A 21,282-nucleotide genomic window follows, 5' to 3' on the forward strand; every position below is an offset into this window, starting at 1 on the left:
GTTCTTCAAAAACAACTGAGTATTCCTCCAATAACCCTTATAATTCAGCAGGTACTTCATTATAACTAACCTCCCCACTTAACATAAAGATTTCTCCTGTGATATCATTGTTTTTTTTCCATCAACTTTTGCAGTTTACTGTTTGATATCAGTCTAACAGTAGTTTAACTCTGCCCTCCTTTCAAAGTAACATCTTTCCTATCCTTCTGAAAGCTCAAGGTCATATTGTTAAAATCCATTAATAATGGACTATATTTTCTCAGCCAATCAACCCCCAATACCATATCACTACCTTCCAGAGCTAAAACTCTGAAATCATGTTCAAACTGAGAACCTTGCATTCCCCATCTTATTTTTTACTCATAGCTGAACTATACAATTTTTCTCTATTAGCAACTGTAATGGTTAAAGGATGGGTCTACTCCAATTCTACTCCTTTAGACTACTGACCAGTTATAAAGTTGTGATTAGTTCCACTATCTATCAGAATGTTCAAAGGTTTCCCTGATATATGACCTTGAATTCTTAAGGTGTTGTGACATGCCTGCCTTGTTATAGCATTAATAGAAATTTCAAGTTAACATTCCATGGATTCTGCTAATTTAGCCTCATTGTCTTCTGTTTCCACATTCACAAACTCTCATGTATCTTCTATCTCCTCCATATAATTCAACTGCTTAACTTTACATTGGTGCCATTGACTAAATTTCTCACCACATTTATAGCACAATCCATGTGTTCTTCTGTATTCCACCAATGACTGTCTACTCTGGTTAGTAGTCTGAGCAACTCCTTTTTGAGATTGACTCAGAGTAGGGTTAGGAGATTTGTAGATGAGATTCTGTCATGTAGGTATAATTCTAAGTTGAAACCTCAATTTCCTGTTTTCCACCTCCCAAGTCAACTCAACCAATTTTTCTAGCCTGAAAGCAGCAGCCAGAGTTGTTGGATTATGAGTTTTCACTCTGTTCTTAATTTCTTCTTTTAACCCACTCAAAAAACTAGAAACAAAATACCCTTCCTCTAAGAATGGGTTGTACTGCAACATATAAAATCTCAGCTCCTCAAACTTCTCATGATAATCTTCTATAGAGTTCTTTTGAATCAACTTGTTAAACTCCTCCACAATATCATTACAATTCTGATCACCAAATCTATGCCATATATCTGCTGCAAACTCATGCCAGTTCACCTTATGCTTCTGGGCTATATAACCATCAAACCAAGTCTCAGCCTTTCTAATTAAGTACATTGTAGCTAATTATACTTTCTGGTATTCTGGTACTTTAAAGATGGAAAAGTATTTCTGACATTTCCTTACCAAACCTCTTGGGTTCGTTCCATCAAACATCTGAATTTCTATCTTTGGCCTGAAAACATAATTTGACTGACCCTCTCCACCAATAGATGACTCCTCTAAGTCCACTGTATTTCCTTCTATTTTCAACTTTTGCACATCCATAATATCATTAAGTGGACTTTCACAATTTTGAGGAATAACAGCAGTCTATATGATAATTCCAGGCTCATCTTTCTTAAAGGTATATTTCTCATGCTCATTAAGAACTGTTATTAAACATGGTTGCTTACCTCCTTGTTTTGTTTGATATATAGCTGCTTGCAATCGATCTTTATCAGTCAAAGGTGACTCCTTTTCCTCAGTTGCCTGGCTCACCATCTGCAAAATTCTCTGCAAATATCCTCTATTATCAATCACTCCAGTTTCCAGTGTTTGTATCCTTGCTTCCAGCTCGCTCTTCTGACCAACCCACAAAGATGGTAAGGACTCTTCATTCCCAGCTTCCACTGATTGTTCTGGTGTCTCTGTGGTTCCAATCTTCTGCATTTTCCTTGTCTTCCCCAACGTGAAAAATTCTTGGGATCACTTAATCTAGCTCTGATTACAAATTGTCAGGTTTTCACCTAAAAATGGCGAGAAATGATTCAAGAAACAGAGAGAAATGTAGGTTTACAGAAAAAGTTCTCAGTATATTCATTCATAATTTTCATTGTTCTGGTACATTTCATATATATATTAATCAGCTTGTTCAATTATTTATTGACAGCTGTATATTCTTTTTAACAGCATAACTGTCGTGTCCTTCTCAGCATCCAGCTATGGTCCTCCTCTTCTGATTCTAATTACCTTCCAGCTCATTCACCCTCTGCAGCCCAACTGCCGTGCCCATCTGTTGCTTAACCCATGTATCAGCCTCCTCGTCTGCCCCAATAACATGTAACTCTCGAATTTCCAATTCACTTCTGAATTTCCCATTTTTCTTATCTGTAATCCCTAATTTCTCGTCCAAGGTCATGACACTTTTACTTCAAAAGGAAAACAAGAAATGATCAACCGGACGATATTGAAAGTAAAGGATAGAGGCATAATGAAGAGGAGTCAGAAATGGAGGATTTGATCACTTTAGCGGTGGATAAGACCTTAACATCAGTGACATCCTCGATGCTCCTGGTGAAGTAATTGGGAAGTTCAAGCATGGGACCTTGTACAATGCCCTGTTGTAGAAGAATAACACGGTCAAGTTGCTTTCGTAAAATGTTATCAGCTTCTGCACCGTGAGCCCTCTGATATTTCATGGTGGTTGTGTTATGATATTCATCAATAGAAGAAGAAGAGAGAAAAACACCGGTCAAAAGCTTTGTGGAGTCAAACTGATTCGTTACAAATAGATAATGTTAGTGATTAATTTGTTACAAATCAATAACATTAGTGATTAATTTGTTATTTTTAAAACTTCAGTGGAGAAATGAAAATTTAATCAAATATTAGTGACCATTTTTGTAGTTTACTCTTTTATTTATATTATGTACGTGTTTATATATATATTGACCCACTAAGTCAATGGGCCCTTAGCTTTGGGGCGGTTTAAGAAAAGATCATAGAAGAGAAATCTTTAGCTGCTTTGCTACAGAGAGAGGGAACTGACAAGAAATCGAGAGAGAGATCGGAGATGGGGCTCGAAGAAAACCTGAAATCGTTGAATATCAATGAAGAAGAAAACAAGAATCCTAACGCGAAAGAAGAAGAAGAAGATGAGGGGCTTGAGGAAGGGGAGATCGCCGGAGAAGAAGATGATGCGACGTCGTTGAAGAAAGATGTCGCCGAACAAACTCACCCTCTCGAGCATTCATGGACCTTCTGGTTCGATAACCCACATGCCAAATCGAAGCAAACAACTTGGGGTAGTTGTATGCGCCCTATTTACACTTTCTCAACCATCGAACAATTCTGGAGGTTATTTTCTCTTCTTTTTTTCCCTCTTCCCCACTTTTTTGGTTTTGATTTGTGGGTTGTGAATTTGATGGTATGTTGGGTTTTTCTTTCTTTCTTTGATTACATGTTGGATTATTACAATTTTTGTTAGGGACCTAGGGTTTTACTTATGCGATTGATCATTCAACAATCTTGGAGCTGTTTATAATCGTGTGATTATACACACACACATATATGAATATGATGGTGATGATGACTGTAAATGGGATTTGGTTTTAACTGTTATTGTACAATAATGTGTACTACAAGAATCTTGGAGCTGCCTGCTACAGAGTGCTGCTTCCTAGCCTCTTGTTTCATCTTAATCGGATCTTGTTAAACTGTTCTTTAAATTTGTTATAATCAGCCTTGCCGAAACGCTTTTATCGGTTATATGGTAATTTATGTAATCATCCTAAAATCGCTTTTCCGGCTGTCTCTATATTGCTGCCATTGATTACTAATTTCATATGTCACTTCTTTTGATTGTTAACGAAACTTATGGATTTAACTTCCAAACTTTTCTGTTTACAGCCTTTACAATAACATACATCATCCGAGCAAGTTGCCTGTGCGAGCAGACTTTCATTGTTTCAAACATAAGATCGAGCCTAAGTGGGAAGACCCTGTCTGTGCTAATGGAGGCAAATGGACCGTGACTTTCCAGAAGGGGAAATCAGATACGCCTTGGTTGTACACGGTATTGTTTCAGATGATATATTGTGTACTTGTTCGTGAAAATTTGATGCTTAAGTGAAAAATGTGGCTTGATATCTTATATATTTTTTCTGTACTAGTTATTGGCTTTGATAGGGGAACAGTTTGAGTATGGTGATGAGATCTGTGGAGCAGTTGTCAGCGTGAGAGGCAAGCAGGAAAGAATAGCGCTTTGGACCAAGAATGCTGCCAATGAAACTGCACAGGTGAGTCAGTTGCTTTGTTACGAAAAATGATTTGTGCAATTCCAAAACCGTTGAAACCTATTTTTGTTGGTTTTTGTTGTTGATGCAGATAAACATCGGGAAACAGTGGAAAGAGTTGCTTGATTACAACGAAACTATTGGGTTTATATTTCATGTAATGGCTTGTTTTAGTTTGTACGGATCTTTCTGTTTATGTATCAAGTTGTGGGCTTTATAAACAAACACGTTCTATTCTCTCTTTCAGGAAGATGCGAAGCTAGACAGAGATGCCAAGAATAGCTACACTGTATGAGTTTTATAGAGTTCTTCTCTAGTAGTAGACGTCGTGCATGATTCAAGATTGCTTTCAGGACTCTCTGTAAGCACCAGTGGCTTTACTTGGTTGCCTCCTTTCAATTCTTAGTTGTTTGACCTATGGTTGTTGCTTCAGGGATTGTTAGCTATATAAGCGAATATTAGTACTGTCGTAAATTTCGGTTCGCTGACCATTTATGAAATGCTTTTCAATGGCTATTTTCATTTTGTTACAAGTTCTTGCTTTGACTGTATCACAGGGCTTTCTTTTTCACATGACCTCGAACTGTATCAATACGGATTGATTTACCCATGCACACCTGATGATATTTACTCTTACATTCATGCACACCATTGGAAAAAGGGGCTCAAATCGTTTTATCGACATGAGTGTTTTATATCGAAAAAACATTTTTGTTTTGAAATTCTTTCTGTATTTAGTAAATAGTAGAAAGAGTACCCTGCTGCATCTGAACATCAAATGGTTTGGCCTTAACCATGTTAATGGTCCCAGATTATTGGTTAATAGAGAATCAAAGTCGATGTACCAATGAATCACGAAATGCTACGGTTCTTAAATATGATTTTAAAAATTTATTCAAAAAGTCATTAGCGGGATCATGCACTCTTTGCTTTCCTAGTTATAATGAAAAAAAGTACAACTGGGTGAATCCAGTCTATTCTTGAAATAAACAACTCGCACACCCTCTTTCCAAAAAAAGATCAATACACCAAGGACTACGTTTAGATTTATTGGATTTGTTGTTAAAATATCGGTATTATCCCCGAAACTCCCGATGGATGGCCAGTGACCCAATGTTTATTTGATCTTGATCCTTGTGGAGTGAAAAAATACTAGGTGAAAGAATACTCATTACAAATGGAAAAAACCAGGAAATGGATACTGCAAAATCAATACTGATGGAACCAGAAATCAAAACAATGGGGATGCGATGTGTGGAGCAGTCGCTAGGGATTACAATGGTGACTGGCTTTGGGGAGTGGGCAAAAAAACTGGAAGATGTACATTACTGGAAGCGGAATTGTGGGGAATACAGGAATGATTAAAAACTGCGTGGATGAAAGGTGAAAGAAAAATTATCGTGGAATCAGATAGTAAGAAAGCAGTGAACCTGATTAAGAACAAATCTTTAGAACACGGACAGTTAACAATCCTTCAACATATTGAGATTCTACTCAAAAGAAACTAGGTTGTGGAGTTAGAGAACGTACCGCGCCACTGATTTCATCGCCAAGCATATGAAGAGTCAACAGGAGGAGAATAAATTTCTTAGTAATTACCCTAAGGAAGCCAAGGAGATTATTCTAGCTGATAAAATGGGCACATAAGGGACCCATTATCCTGTATTCAACCAAAAAAAAAAGTGTAAGAAATACAAGGTTGTCCGTTCAATTTGGTTCCACTTTGTGTGGTTTTATTTTTTATGGTCAGGCTGTGTTATTTTATGGGTAAATTATACTTCTCATCACTTAAATTTTAATATATTTATGTTCTAATTACTTAGTTTTAAAAAATAATTTGACGACATTAAATAAATAATAATAAGGTGATATGAATTCTTTTTATTGTCACAGAAGTGACGTGTTGTCCATTTTTTATTTTTCTTATTTTATCATCTTTTTAATAATATTAAAATTTTATATTGTGTCATGTTATTGTTGAAATTGTTGTTCTTTTATATCTTATTCGATCATTTTGAATATTCGTTACATTTCACTCTATCAATTTAGATTTCAACAAAATCTCTTTAAAATTCTTGAAATTTCAACCTAAAATTTTGAGAGTGAGAATGACTCCAGTCAACAATCTGTATCATTGATCACTATGAAATCGTCTTCTCTACCTTCTCACGATTGGGATTCGAAAAATCAAAGAAATTTTGGGAATGAGTATTTCAGGGATACTTTCACAAATTTTAAAGAAAGTTTTAAGACTATTATTATTGCATCGGATCAGATAGAATACTTTTATCCTAAACTCAAATATGATATTATCCTTAAAAATCTAATTTAAAACGACCTTAACCTAAATTCAATATATATATATATATATAATCAAAACTCGTTGGATTAAGCCCATCCTGCTAGCAGATAATTGAGGGGCTAAGAGAAAGTCCAAACCCCAAAAATAGGCCACTAAGAATATATGTTTTGAAGGTATAAAAACACATTGAACAATCACTCTTATCTCTTCCATCAAACCAAGAATCTTTACCACCGAGCTTTTCGAAAACATGCATACCTCAATCTGCATGACAATTCCTGCTTCTTCCAACGCTGTTTTGAAGCACTGTTTAAACCCATTTCTGGGCAACTTTCTCCCTTTAAATCCATGCAAACCTCTAAGAAAAACTGCTTCTGTAACTACAACAAAAGCTCTTTTATCAAGCTCAAAAGAAACTGTGTTGAAAGACTTCCATGAACGAAGAGCTCTCAAGGTACTTCAAAAAGAAAAGCCCAGTTTCTGTTTTTGTTGTCTAATTTCATTTAATTTGATGTCAAAGTGTTTTTTCTTTTGTAGATTATCTCTGGGTTACAGAATTTTGATAGAGATAACGTGGCTTCTGTTGTTACTGCCGCAGATAAGGTCAGGTTCTTGTGGTGATTCCATTGATTTATAAAACTTTATTGTTGTTATTATTATTATTATTTGGAAATAATAATGTAAACTGTGATTTGGTTTTCAGGGTGGAGCAACTCACGTCGATATAGCTTGTGACCCAGATTTAGTGAAACTTGCCATCAGTTTAACTTCTCTTCCAGTATGTCCAAAAACCTTTCTTTGAGCTTTATTTCCATTGTCCACCATGTTCTAAGGAAATTGTTCATATATGTGATCTGAATACTGAAAAATTTACCATCTATCAGTTTAGTGAAAAAATAACAAATAAGAATATGTACCTATGCTCTCTAGGTTTGGGAATTTGGATTCTATCTAGCAATATTTGTAATCATTTTCCCTCTAATATACTCATTTTTCTTCAAATATCCATCTTGGTACAAAAAATATTCGTACATTTTTCATCTTTGTTTTTTTATCGTAGTAATATGTTGGATCCTGCTTCTAACATGTTTATTTCATTACAGGTCTGTGTTTCATCGGTTGATCCGGCTGCATTTTCTGCTGCAGTTGAAGCTGGAGCACTGATGGTTTGATCTGGAAACTCAATATTCATTATAATAAGATTGAATCTTGTGATTTTAATGATGAACTTCGGTTTGAATGAATATAAAATCAGAATGAATCCGTTCACTTATGTTATTAAAGTGGTTGGAAATTGCAGGTGGAGATTGGAAATTATGATTCATTTTACGACACCGGTGTCGTTTTCTCTACGGAGCAGGTATCTGAATATGTTTAACGGGTGTGCAAGTGTAGATATATTCATATTAAACACATTCGTATATAAAATTACCAAATTCAAGTTTTGCCAATCATATTATGCAGATACTAAAGCTAACGAAGGAGACTAGGAGCATTCTTCCTTCTGTCACTCTATCAGTTACAGTTCCTCACACACTGAGCCTCCCTGATCAGGTAAAACCAGAAGCAGCTATAAAAAGCTTAAAGCAATGGCAGTCGTTCATTATTATACCTACGACTGCCACTTTCCAATAGCTTCGAAATTAACCATTTTCAACTCTCCAAATAGGTCAAGCTTGCAGAGATACTGGAAAAGGAAGGTGTTGACATTATCCAAACTGAAGGAGGAAAATGCTCAACTCCTTCAAAATCTGGTGTCCTTGGTTTGATTGAGAAGGTAAGCAGAATAAGTTACCTGGATTTGGGTGCAGATGTCTGGTATCATGTTCATGTCAAAATTGAATGTATTCTATTCGGAGAAAGATCATATCCCTATACTCAAATCTGGAACATGCATAGAACATAAATATCGAGCACGGATAGCAAATATGATCCTGCAAGTTTGGACTAATTCTTTTTCTTGTTCTGATCAATCAGGCAACACCAACATTAGCAGCAGCATACTCAATTTCAAGGGCAGTCAAGATTCCAGTAACGTGTGCATCTGGACTTAGTGCTGTCACAGCTCCAATGGCGATTACAGCGGGGGCAGCCGGTGTGGTAAGCAACACACACATACACAAGATTAGTGACATAAATCTGTTAGTTTGGTTATAAAATCAGTGAATTAATAGGGAAATTTGTTGGGCAACACAGGGTGTGGGTTCAGCCGTCAACAAGCTTAACGATGTCATAGCAATGGTTGCAGAAGTGAGAAGCATTGCAGAATCATTGAAAATGGAAGCTGATAGCAAACAAAGTCCACCCAGAGAGAGGAGCTTCAATATATTATGAAAAATAGATAAAAAAAATAAAATGAAAAGGATCAAGGGATTAAGCAGTTGAATCTGTGGTATCAGACCATCTTTGCTGTAAATCTATGCAGATTTTCTATCTGGGCTGTGCTTTAATGGAAGAAACATCGGTTGATGAAAAAATTGTGAAGATAAACCGTAAACCATATCGGCATGTATGAACCAGTTTTATGAGAACCGTATCTTACTGTTTAGATTGATAAAGTATCAATACCAAAACAAAAACAAATTTCAGTATAAACTATCAGCAGGCCCAAAAGTAAAAACATTTTACAAATACCTATAAAGCTATTGGCATTCATAATGTTTTCAGCAATTCAGCAGAAATGAAAACTACATGTAAATATACGCACCAATACTTCTAGGATATATTTCAAAGAACAATGCACAGCCAGCTTCATAACTTCACCAGGCATGCCTCCCCTTTGTTAAACCAAAGGTAACCACAATCATAGCGATAACAGACTGCAAGGAATTAGTTTCAAAGGGTAATGAGCACATCAACATGCAATCCGATGCATTTGATCTATGTTTACTTCTCATTCTCTTCAAAATATGTGTCTGACGCATTTATATATAGGTACGGGGTTATGATCCTCCAATATGTGTAAAAACTTGGAGAAATTGGACTATAACCATGTAAATTCAATAAGAGAAAAACTACAACAGCACCAATTCTACCATGAAAATTTAATGTGTAAGAGTAATAAGTATTAGAATATTAGATAGAAAATAGGGTGGTTCACTCGAACTAAATAATACGAGTTAATTTACTTCCATTCACTTCTTTACGAGTTTCCGAACTTTTATTTCTTGTTTTCCAAAATGCAGACAGATTGGTAGGTATAGTAGATAACAGAACAAGAAAAGAAAGAAATTCAAAGAAACCATATGCAAATAGGAAAATAAATGATAGACGATGAAAACTTACAGCGATAGCACATGCGAGGTATCCTGCTTTTTCTCTATAATCCACTCGTACACAGAGTAGAATAAAAGTTCCAACGTACCAGGGAATACCACCGAAGAAGAAGCCAAGAAAAAATCTACCCGAAAATAGTTAATAGTAAGTCGAACCTCCGAAGCTAATCACCGGACGATGGATTAACTTTACGCAAGAAAAAAATACTTAATTTTTGCTTAGTTCTTTCTTTAAAGTTCTGTTCTGTGAAAATTATTGTAGCAACATAGTGCATCTTAAAAAAATATATAGCTACCTAGACATTGACACGAAAGACTCCGTAGAGTCAAATGCCGGATGTTATTTCATTTCTCATCTCAGACAACTCACCAGATTCTAAATTTCACCATGTCTGCCAATTCCATGTACTAGCAAGTAGCATGAGTTGTGATTTTTTCATAACCTAACAGACAGTGAACTGCTACAATAGGAACAATCATATCTGAATCTTCAACAGCTTGTCAGCTTACAGATATGATACGGACTTGACATAAATGAGCAAACCCGAAAAGAACCAATATATGAATCTTCTACAGCTTGTCACCTTACAGATGACGGTACGGATTTGTCATAACAAAACAAGAAATTAATCGACAACTTTATCTACCATGTCCAGTAAAACCTCTAAATGGCCATAAGAATCTATGTAAAAATCTACTCTCGCATTCATGTTAAACAGTAATTAAAGCAAAATACCACGAAAATATCAAATCCAGAAAACTTACAATAACCAGCCGATTCCAAGACCGCAAACAGGAAGGCGAGGTTGCCTCACGGGTGCCGCTTCTTCAACAGGAAAACCTTCAATAAATATCAAAATTAGACCAAAGAATCAGAAACCCAATTCAATTTAACAATCAAGGAACCCAATCAAATCACCAATCAACTCCTACATACTGCGTAACCACCAAAGTAGATTGTGAATTCCAAAAAAAAAAAAACAAACAAAAATAAGCCAATAACAAAAATAAGCAATTTTAAGTACCTGTGACGGTCTGGTAGCCATGGACATAGGGGTTGGAGGCTGAGAACGGAGGAGGAACGGGGTGAGGTAATCCAACAAAGGGCTGCCGAGGCGGAGGTTGTTGAGGGAAAGGAGGGTAGTAATTGGCGACGCCTTGAAACGTGCCGTATTGATATTGGCTTTGAGGGTTGAAATTGGAGGTGACGCCTCTAGTTTTCTCATTTTGGCTCATTTTGTTCTGAGCTTTTTTCTGGCGGGGAGGGTTCTACGAGTTGTCGGCGTTTTCAGCTTTGGGTTCCGCCGCGGTGCAAATCCGAAGCAGTTGACAGAGCGGTGGTAGAATACAAATAAAAAAAGGGGTAGGAATACTAATAGATGGTAGATAGTTACAGTGTTTGGCGGAATTAATAGATGTACTTAAACTATGGTTTCATGGAAATGGACTTGGAATATTTAAAATACGATAAAATTTAATAATATTAAATTTCATATATCATGTTTAAACTATTTAAATTTTTTGTAAGTACTTAACTTGAGAATTACATTAAAAAATATAAAGTCTTAAATTTTAAATCCTAATTGAATAATAATAATAATAATAATTTAAGATGACTCTTAAAATGATACTCCTGAAGCTTAAATGTTATTATATATTTGTCTATTATTATACACGTTTTTAATAAACAAATACGGAAAATAGCCGAATATAATACACATCTTTATTAAAAAATTGTTATATATCTTTATCTATTACTGTTGCTATTGACAAGAATAACTGTCAGGACGAGCCGAACACTCGATCTCTATGAAATCAACTTCTTTGCTATTTGGATCCAAGTCTATGAACAGATGCAGAGATGAATATGTATTTTATTTGTTCAAAAAGAGTGGAGTTTATCTTTAATGAACATGAAACCATACACCAATCTCCAACCGTACTCGGAATTTAAAAGTGAAACTCTTTCGAATCGAGCTTTGAGCTTCAAATTTAATCCAACAAACAGAATCGCAATATGCTGGTAATTTTGTCAATCCAATTCTCACAATCATTTTCACAACCAAATGTAATCATTTCTATGAACGTAACCCCACAGGACAAGCCGTTTCGTTTCGTATGTTCAGTTTTCAAAAGATAAACAAAGCTAACACCGTCACTAATAAGACCGATAAATCAATTGGCCTTCAAAACCATATCCGAACACCGTCACTAATATGTACAACGCATGATAATGAAAACACGGAATGCAAGATCAGACCAGAGGTGCTGAAAACAAAAGTCACAAACTTGGTTAAGAAAGTAGAGGCCGTCCACGACCCATTGTGAATCCCCTCGTTCCGTCGGGCATTCTAGGGCCCGGGGGTGGCTTAGACAGTTCAAGGGCATGGCATGAGGATGTAGTTCCATGGCCTGTATAATGTAATATATTAAATTAAAATCATAATGAAATGGAAAAAGACTAAAGAAAATACAAAAAGCTAAAGCCGTGGTTATTCTAATACCAAGTCCATTGGTACCATGATTCTTCTGTCTCCTCCCTCTTCCTCTGTTTCTATATCGCTGCCCGTTTTTTTCCTTGGGCAAATGCTCCCCGTCCTAAAATGTAAAAGCAAAGAAATATTAAAAGGATAAACTCTATCCAAAATCCAACGAAATTGCCTAGTATTACCTCAGTCTGCAGTCTGAAATATGAATATTCGATTATGCCAAATTCAAGAAAGGAAGGGTATTATCATGAGGCATATTTCGAGAGCAGCAAATTGGGAAGCGGATGAATTAGCTAAAGCTGGTATAGGTTGATTTTTAGGTTTCTGTAATGCTTAAAGGTGTTAGGCCTTGGTTATTCTTATTAAGGGAGTATTAGGGTGCGTTATGTTTACAGTATTATGGTATTTGTTATGTAAGGAGTTGTTAGTGTTGAGGTGTGGAGGTGTATTATTGTTCTCATTAATAAAAGTTAGAGGCGCTCTTTTCCTCCTTCCAATGTCCTTCATGTTATGTTTGTAACATGTAGGATATGAGGGGGTTTTAACGAGGCCTTATTCTATCAAAAAAAAAAGGAAGACAAAAACAAAAAGGTTCAACATTCCTTTAAATCTCATGTTTTTCTTTATTAGTAATAAATAATGATATGAAAAAAGTTATGTCGAGTATGATTATATCATAACTCGCATGAAAGCTTGTTTATTCATAAAGCTAAACCCTAGTTAATACCATTTGTACAAGCATGAAAAAGACACGTGGCGTACCTCGTCATATGGTATATCTTCATGATGCTCACTTGAGATATTATTCTCCTCATTTCCTGTTTGATCAGGTGCTCGAGCATTGCTGTTTTTTTCAGGAGCAGATCCTCTCCGAGCTTGCTTTCGCTGCCCATGCGTGCCCTATAACATGAAAATTTATTAATAACAGTTTATTCCCAAGTAAGAGAAGTTAAAAGAAACAAGAATTATTACCATTCGCTCAAGAAGCTTAACATGCATGCCATTTCTCCAGTCATGTTCATTGTTCAAAGTAGTCACCTAATCCAAAAATCAGATGGTGCTCCAAATCAATTAATCAATAGATTAATCATGACATCAGTTACAAAAACTGAAGAGTTCTTTATACTTACAGCTTTTTCAGCTGCTTCTACAGTCTCAAACTCCACCAGAGCATGTAACTAGATCCAGAAAGCGGCAAATTAAGCAGATCACAAACAAGGCTATATATACATATAAATGAAAACAGCCATTATAAAGAAGGTTGTGGCATGCTTACAATGTATACCAAACTCAAAGAACTTAAAACATTGTGAATTCTACATTAAAAAAACTAAACCAGTCCGACGATGACAATGCATATTGAAATGCCAAAAGAAATATATAACTGACAACCCAAAACAACTCAAAATGCTGTTTATTTAGTATAAGCTTTAGTGCTTTGTTTGATATCCAAGAAAATGATACTCTCAATGTTAAACAGGCTAGGTTATTGGAATGAGGAACAGAAAAGAGAAAAAGATCAGGAAAGGATACAAAATTTGTGATTAAACAAAAGAGTCCACCAAAGTAGAAACCAATTCCATACCTTACTGCTGATCAAGATATCAGCCCTACCACTTTTCTTCGACTCTTCAATAGCATGCGGATCACGAATTGATATTTTCTTTATGCTGGAAATTCAGAAGGAACAGTCATTTCATAAAGAAAACATAAATCTCATGCACAACAGAAAGAAGAATGAACAAGCATGTATGCTTTTATTTAAAAAATAGTAATAATTATACCGTCCCACTTCACCAAATATCTTCTTAATATTCTCCACCGAATGATCCTCTGGAAGATTTTCTACCAAAACAGTGAATACCTAGGGACCACAAATTAGATAAGGACAAATATGAGTGTGAAGCCATTAAGTTCCATAAGAGATATACCTTTGGATCCCTAACCTCAATGATTGGAAGAGGATTGCGGCGCTTCACCTTCTTCCCGTCAGAACTCACAACCTGAGAGGTTTCAAACATCCGATTCAACTAGAAATTACATACCAGAGAGAGGCAAAAAAATATCCAAATCTATTATCATGGCCAATCAAATCTCTATGGTATCAGCAAGTCGGAGCCATATTGCAATAATCGAAACAAAAAAAATGAGTTAGTGTCCATAAACATACAAGTAAGGAAGACTCTTTGAGAGCGGCAACTATGGATGGATAATTTCTGGTGAGCTTTTTCATTTTCCTAAAAGAAGATATTTCTGAAATAAGAACTGCAAAGGAAAGACAGAAAACCATACGGTTGTCAATAGCAAGATATCAAGGTAATAAGAACATATACTTTTATCTGCAAAGTGATGGTTACAAGGTCTTGGGTTAGACAAGTATAACAAAAAGAGCACCCACCAGAAGCTTATAACCTTTATAGTCTTTTTATGAAAAAGACAGCATGAATATGAATATCAACAATCCCTTTTCCATATGTCACATAATAAGGAAAAGGGTCCCGTAGGTCTATGTTTGTGATAGACTCCAATCTAACCGATGCACGGGCTGGCTATTATGCCATGTAACTTATACCACCCACATGAAACTATTCTCATGAGTTTAGCTTTCTTCAAAGGAATTTCAGATGTGCAGATATAATACATACTAGAATTCAGGGTAAAAATGGAAGAAAAAACAAGAGAGAAAGATATAAGAAAAGAGAAGATACTGCCTCTTCTAGTTCAAATAATGCTAAGAGAAAAGTGGACACAGTTAACAAGCCCCTTCCATGTCACACGTACAGAAATCTATGGTCAACTATCCTTTTCATTGCTCAAGGAGAACTCAAAAGTCAAAAGATAACGCTCTCACATTTGAAACACAACCATGAAAATATTAATCTTTAAATAATTGGTGGGTTTATATACCTATGTGTAGTTATTACTCAAACTCAACCTCTGAATCCAAGTCCAAGTTCATTTTCCTAAATCTTCTATCCAATGAAAGCAATTAAAAATTGGCGGCAACATAATACTGTTATCTGAATTAACCCTTTTTTCATATTGGCCAAATAATTACATCTTACTCGATAGGTCGCTGCTTAATTCCACACAATTACACTAATCAAGGTTATAAGTCAAAACATAATACTTATATATACTCAAATGCTACATTTTTGCAGATACTATAATCAATCAAAGCACGGGTTTAATTACTTACCAAATCCTTCTTTGTTCCTCTTAATCAGACCCATCATATACTTATCCGTGGGCAACTTTTCATCGCTAAAATAATATTCCGCCTACAGAAACAACCATAATGCATATAGATCAAGAAAATTCATCTAAAAGAATATAGAAGAACAAAAAGAAATACGCAAAAAGGCAGAACAAATTCTAGGGTTTAAATGCCAAACGACCAAAGAGAAACATTTTGTGCCTCTTACCTGCTTAATGATCTTCTTTTTGAGATCATCCGTAAGTACATCAGTCGCAGAATAGACCTCGGGATTCTGATCGTGAACCTGACCGTGTTCATCATCATTTCGGTGACCGTTATGGTCAGGGTCGTGATCCTCATCGGTCGGCGGATATAAAATCTCCTCTTCCGGTGATCCGACGGGAATGAAATCAAGAGGATCATCCAGCGGAGAACGCCGAATGGAGTCGTCGTCGGCGGCGGCGGGGGTAGGATCCCCGTGGCGGTCCATTATTGGATAGAGGTAAAAAGGGCAAAGAGAAAAGGCTTTGATTAAACCGACGAAGAATCAAAACCCTCCCGCCCTTCTTAGTTATTGCTCTATCTAGTTTCTTCCATCCTTGTTTTATATCCAAAGGGTGCTTTTGTCAGACGATGTCGTCTTTATAACTTTTTTGGGTAAGCTACTCATTTAGTCACTCTACTTTCACGTTATTTCTTTTTAACTATCCAACTTTTAAAAATTTAATTTTATCTCTCAACTTTCGAAATTCATTTTTGTATCAACCGATCATGAATTGGTTAACGACAGTACCAAAATGCTGCAATATCGGAAGTTTTATCTATGAAATAAATCTAAAATTTTATCATTCTTTATTATGATTAATATCCTTTTTTTACTGTCACTTAATCACCGTTGATCAACGTTTGCAATATAACTAAACACTAATACTAAAATATTTCTCTTTCTTTATTCTTTTGTTTTTCTTAATTTTATTTTTCATAAATCGACAAAATTCAAATCAAAATTTTAATATTATCTTGACTTGATCCATATTCCATCGTATGACAATCGTAGAGTCGAAATATATATTAATTCATTAGCCTTGATTTAGTAAACTTTTGATACAATAGCATTTAAGGATGAAATTAAGTTGTATTCCTAAGCCATTTTACACATGTATTATTAAAATATCTCATTAAATAGTAGTTATAAAATTTATTAATTTAAATTATGTCAACAATCTCTATATTATAGATTACTTTTAGATGTAATTTATGTTCTTCGATTTGATAAATTTATATAAGATAAATGAATTATATTGTCTATATATTATTTGAGTCATGATTAAATTGTCAGATTTTAAAAGTTGTGTAGATTAAAATTAATCGAATAAGAGTACAATGATTAAATCCATAGTTTATACATAATACAGGTACTATAGTAGAATTTTATATATAAATGAAGCTTTGGTAAATTTACTGTGTTGCAGAATCAATGTCTTGTTTAAGTAGATTGACTGCATTTTTTAACTCAGTGAACTCATCTTCTTCGAAGCCCGGTGGGGTCGTCTGGTTCTGAGTTTCTTTGAAGTTTTTCCAATGTTGAAGAGCTTCTTCTTCTTTGTTTCCCATCAAGGAAATAATAGCCTGAGAAATAATATGTTTTACAACAGAATATTTTTGTCATATTATGATTTCTGTCCCTCTTCCACGTCTGAATTTGATATTTAGTCTGTATACCTTGATTTGACATTTGATCCTCTAGTTTTATACGTTAAATGTTATAGGGTGCTCGTTTGATCAAGTCGAGTAATTTTTTTTAAGTTATTCGAGTTGATGAATTCTATTTTATAAATCAAACTTGATTTGAAATTTTTTCAAGTCGAGTCGAGTTATTTAAGTTTCTGTTTAAATTTAGTTATAAATATTTATAATATTATAATACTATTTGATTGATCAATTTTAAACGGTTTTCTATAACCATATACAATACACAAATATTTCTTTATATTTTATATCATACAAAGTAGAGAGACTCGACCCAAACTTGAAATCAATCCACTAATTACTAAAAATTTCAAGTTATTCGAGTTCTATTTTATAACTCGACTCGAATTAATTTTTTTAAGTCAAGTCAAATTTATGAAATTACAACTCGAAGTCAGTCAAAAAAATCTATTTTTTGGTTTGAGTCAAATTTTACTAAACCTTAAAAGGTTAATCCCAAAAACGTTATAATAAATAGACTGGTGACCAAACTGATTAGATCATTAGTTTTAGGTTCAACTAGTTGAATCATTGGTTTAATAATAATTAAATAAAAATAGGAAAATCAATAAAAAGATTAAAATTCAGTTCAACAAGCTGAATCGTTCTTTTTACCCATTTTTTCGGTTTTTAACTATTCACAAATGATAATATAATTTTCATTTAATTTTATCTCACCAATTAAACTAAGGATTTTTTTTATTTTCGATTTCATAGGTCAGTCTAATCTAATTATAACAACCACGATCTAAATAGCTTATATTGTAAGTATTCTAGTTAAAATGTTGATGTGAAATTCTTTCACTTAAAACTCACATTCTCATTTTAATTGGAATAGGTTAACTAATTGAATCAAATAATATCATTATAAAATTATAATGATCAAATTATGCCAAATTAACATGTACCGACTAGATGCTCAATCTGAACAAAATAGAGGGACCGACTGAGTGATTTATACGCGAAAATTACCTAAATTTAAAGAAATAAAAAATTGACAAAAAAATAATAAATAATATGATGTGCAATATCACCTTATAAAGAGAAGGTCTTGCATCAGAAACACCTTCTTCTGCTAAGCATTTGCATTTCCAAGCCTTTTGAACATCTCCCTACAAGAAGCATAGTTAATTTAAACTATATTATACCTATTTGCTAAAACTCGGTTCAATCACTTAAAAAAGACAAAATTTTTACCATATTTACTTGTATTTGTAAAAGGATTATTAAAATATATTTACGTTTGGTCGTATAGGCAAAGTAATACATTTAACAATTGAAAAATAAATCAAATTCAGCTCGAGTTTTAATATGGTAACCTAAGTTTGGTCATCTTTTAAAATAGGTTTAATTTTTTTATCTGAATTCTAATAAATTTTTTTTGAAAAATCGAAAGAAAGAAACCTTGTAGATGTACATTTCTGCAACGAACATTCCAATCTCATAAGCTTCATTTGGTTTGCCCTTCTTTTGTGCCCTTTTCAATGCTTTCTTTAACAATTTTATTGCTTCATCTTCTCTTCTACTCATCTCAAGCCTTCCAACAACTTGCTTTCAAACCCAAACAATAAAATCACATTTAAACTCGTGTATATTAAAAAAATACTTTACATTAATCACTAAAAGTGTTAATGTATAGATTGAGATAAATTTCCGGTCGATTCATAATAAAATCTGATTTGAATTTAAAATTTTTATTATTATTTATCTTGAATCCGATCTAAAATTTTAATTGAAAAATAATGAAAAAGATACTAGTAATTTAATTTAACGATATAATATTAAGGTTTTTACCATATTATATAAAATATTAATTAAATTAAACTTAATCATTAGTCGACTAATCTGGACTATATATGATTGAAACTATATACATAAAAGTTTTTACCATTCTACAAAGAAACTAAGTAAATAATTTGTATTGTAATCTCGAATACATCATATAATTAGTGATGATAATTTAATTCAAATCTGATAAATTTCGTTTCGACTTGATTTAATAAAGTCAGTCTTTTTAAAAATCCATGTCGGTTTTTTCTAAATGGTTTCAAATTCAAGTTTAGGAATTCGAATTGAAATGACCCAATATGACTCGAGATAATAGTATAAATTTATTCTAAATATTTAAAGATAATTATTATAATACTCATATTTGTATATTTTCAATGAGATCTCTATTTTACTAAATAAAAATAATTCTTTTAACATTTATATCAAGTCAGGTCGAATGTGAGTTTTTATCTTAAAATTTGAGTGGAATTTTGAGTAAAAACTCCTAAATGTTAGTCGCATCAAATCTGGATAGAAGATATATTATTCAGATCGGATTGATGAAAAACCCGAACTGTTGTGATCCATACATATAATAATACTATCATAAATAAAGGGAAAAAAGGAAAAAAAAAATAAACCTGAATTTCCTTGAAATTGGGTTGTTCATTTTGAAGTAGAGTCTCCAACTGGTTTATATCGTCGACATTTTGCGTCGACTTCTCGGCTCGAGAATTCCGATAATCAACGAATCTACCTAAAGCCAATTTCCGCCACGGATGGCCGCCAAGGACATTGATCTCGGTAAATTCCGACGACGATCGACTCTCTTGCTCCAATATCCACTCACGTATTTCCACCCGAAACTAACGAAGATTCCTCCGATGACGATAAACGGTGCTGTTACGACTGCTACCGTTCTATATTTACTCTCAGTGCCGATCTTCTTGGCTGAGTTTGCCATGCCGGAACCAGACCTTGAATTTTGAAGAGAATTCTGAAAAATGGGGCAATGTTTATGTAAGGAAGTTAAGTTAGCTTGATTCCTTGCTTGCTTGATGGGCAAAGGCGATATAATCTCATGTGTATTAGTTTGGTTAAACTCTATTCTTACTCTATATAATGTATTTAAGTTGTGAATTTATATATTTTAATTCAATCAATTCTAATAGTTATACTTTTCAAAAAAAATTAAATTTTGTTCTAACAAAAACCGTAATTTAGTCTATATAATGTGTTTGGTTCTTAATTTTATCAATTTAATCATTTTAATTTTTAGATTTTTTTTTTGAGTTTCTTTTAACTCTCGAACTTAATTTTTTTTGTTTAATTAACCCAAATAATTAAACTAATAAAGTTTAAAAAACTATATAAAAAATATTATACACATATCTATATTATGAATCTCTAGATGTTCTTGGAATCAAATGAAGGTTAAGGGGGAAACTTCAAATATTCCTTGCCCTTCTAATGGAGTCTTTCAATATGTTTAAAGATTACTAATTTATTCAGTTATACTAAACTGATATTTATTAATATTATATTAAATTTTTAGAAGTAATTAATATTGTAATATGATAATGATTTGAGTTTATGAATGACTACTATATGCTTTGATATATTTTTGTATTTTATATAAATACATTGATAAGAAATTAAAATTTATTAATGAAAAAAACTTTTATTAGAATCATTAATTTTTGTTGTGCTTTCATTTCAATCACTTTCATTAACGAAAATTGGGTTTCTTCTTTTATTTTTTAATTTCTACATAGAGAAGAGGAATTTTATTCTTAATTGGTATTGAAATCACGACCTAGGGGAGAGGAGAGGTATAATCTAATAGCTTTTAATCACATACTCTATAGGTTGTTGATAATGAAAATTATTAGAATCAAATAACTTTTGTTCAAGAAGAATATCAAACCAATAAGGAATTGATCTTACACCAACCTGCAAGAAATTAAAAAAAAAAATCCCAAAAATGTTGACTTAAAATCAAAAGTTGAGTTATCAAAATGTAAACATACTCATGATCAAAGTGTAAAATTACCAAAAATGTTAACATCCGTGTGAGACTTAACAACACAGTGGCATGAGTACTACAATCGAATAATTGAATGATTTAATTGTGATTTTTTTGAAATACAGTAACTCAATTGTAAACTTAATAATAATATAGTGAACTACGATATAAGTTACCTATAAATATAGAAACGAGCTGAAAGTTTTACGATGATGTCTTCGATCGCTTTCATGTCTCTCGTCATCCCCTCCAAAATGCACACTTAGTAACGCTTATTCAAA

General features: G+C 33.6%; 5 protein-coding genes across 5 annotated transcripts; 2 read left to right on the top strand and 3 right to left on the bottom strand.

The window, feature by feature from the left end:
- The first annotated feature begins 2,884 nt into the window (after positions 1–2,884).
- On the top strand, positions 2,885–4,724 carry LOC120217236 (eukaryotic translation initiation factor 4E-1-like). The gene is made up of 5 exons (XM_039214425.1): positions 2,885–3,253; positions 3,806–3,971; positions 4,069–4,194; positions 4,283–4,348; positions 4,439–4,724. Exons 1-5 carry the CDS (start codon positions 2,970–2,972, stop codon positions 4,484–4,486), a joined length of 690 nt encoding a protein of 229 aa, XP_039070356.1. The 5' UTR covers positions 2,885–2,969; the 3' UTR covers positions 4,487–4,724.
- A 1,986-nt stretch (positions 4,725–6,710) lies between these two features.
- Positions 6,711–8,855, top strand: LOC120217238 (uncharacterized protein ycf23-like). Its single transcript, XM_039214428.1, has 9 exons — positions 6,711–6,947; positions 7,031–7,096; positions 7,197–7,271; positions 7,597–7,659; positions 7,794–7,853; positions 7,958–8,047; positions 8,163–8,270; positions 8,471–8,593; positions 8,690–8,855. The coding sequence occupies exons 1-9, from the start codon at positions 6,744–6,746 to the stop codon at positions 8,825–8,827; spliced, it is 927 nt and encodes a 308-aa protein (XP_039070359.1). The 5' UTR covers positions 6,711–6,743; the 3' UTR covers positions 8,828–8,855.
- Positions 8,490–11,106, bottom strand: LOC120217239 (60S ribosomal protein L18a-like protein). Its single transcript, XM_039214429.1, has 4 exons — positions 10,794–11,106; positions 10,534–10,609; positions 9,779–9,893; positions 8,490–9,312 (listed from the first exon to the last, which is right to left on the bottom strand). The coding sequence occupies exons 1-4, from the start codon at positions 11,002–11,004 to the stop codon at positions 9,253–9,255; spliced, it is 462 nt and encodes a 153-aa protein (XP_039070360.1). The 5' UTR covers positions 11,005–11,106; the 3' UTR covers positions 8,490–9,252.
- A 681-nt stretch (positions 11,107–11,787) lies between these two features.
- On the bottom strand, positions 11,788–16,002 carry LOC120217237 (la-related protein 6A-like). The gene is made up of 11 exons (XM_039214426.1): positions 15,683–16,002; positions 15,457–15,538; positions 14,428–14,522; positions 14,189–14,260; positions 14,042–14,121; positions 13,843–13,927; positions 13,388–13,435; positions 13,230–13,295; positions 13,020–13,157; positions 12,273–12,366; positions 11,788–12,180 (listed from the first exon to the last, which is right to left on the bottom strand). Exons 1-11 carry the CDS (start codon positions 15,944–15,946, stop codon positions 12,062–12,064), a joined length of 1,143 nt encoding a protein of 380 aa, XP_039070357.1. The 5' UTR covers positions 15,947–16,002; the 3' UTR covers positions 11,788–12,061.
- Positions 16,003–16,914: 912 nt separating this feature from the next.
- On the bottom strand, positions 16,915–19,958 carry LOC120217298. Its single transcript, XM_039214465.1, has 4 exons — positions 19,617–19,958; positions 18,610–18,756; positions 18,240–18,317; positions 16,915–17,085 (listed from the first exon to the last, which is right to left on the bottom strand). The coding sequence occupies exons 2-4, from the start codon at positions 18,733–18,735 to the stop codon at positions 16,915–16,917; spliced, it is 375 nt and encodes a 124-aa protein (XP_039070396.1). The 5' UTR covers positions 18,736–18,756; positions 19,617–19,958.
- Between the last annotated feature and the right edge of the window lie 1,324 nt (positions 19,959–21,282).

The sequence above is a fragment of the Hibiscus syriacus genome, unplaced genomic scaffold (genome assembly GCF_006381635.1).
Source record: "Hibiscus syriacus cultivar Baekdansim isolate YM2019G1 unplaced genomic scaffold, ASM638163v2 tig00110186_pilon, whole genome shotgun sequence".
Lineage (NCBI taxonomy): Eukaryota > Viridiplantae > Streptophyta > Magnoliopsida > Malvales > Malvaceae > Hibiscus > Hibiscus syriacus.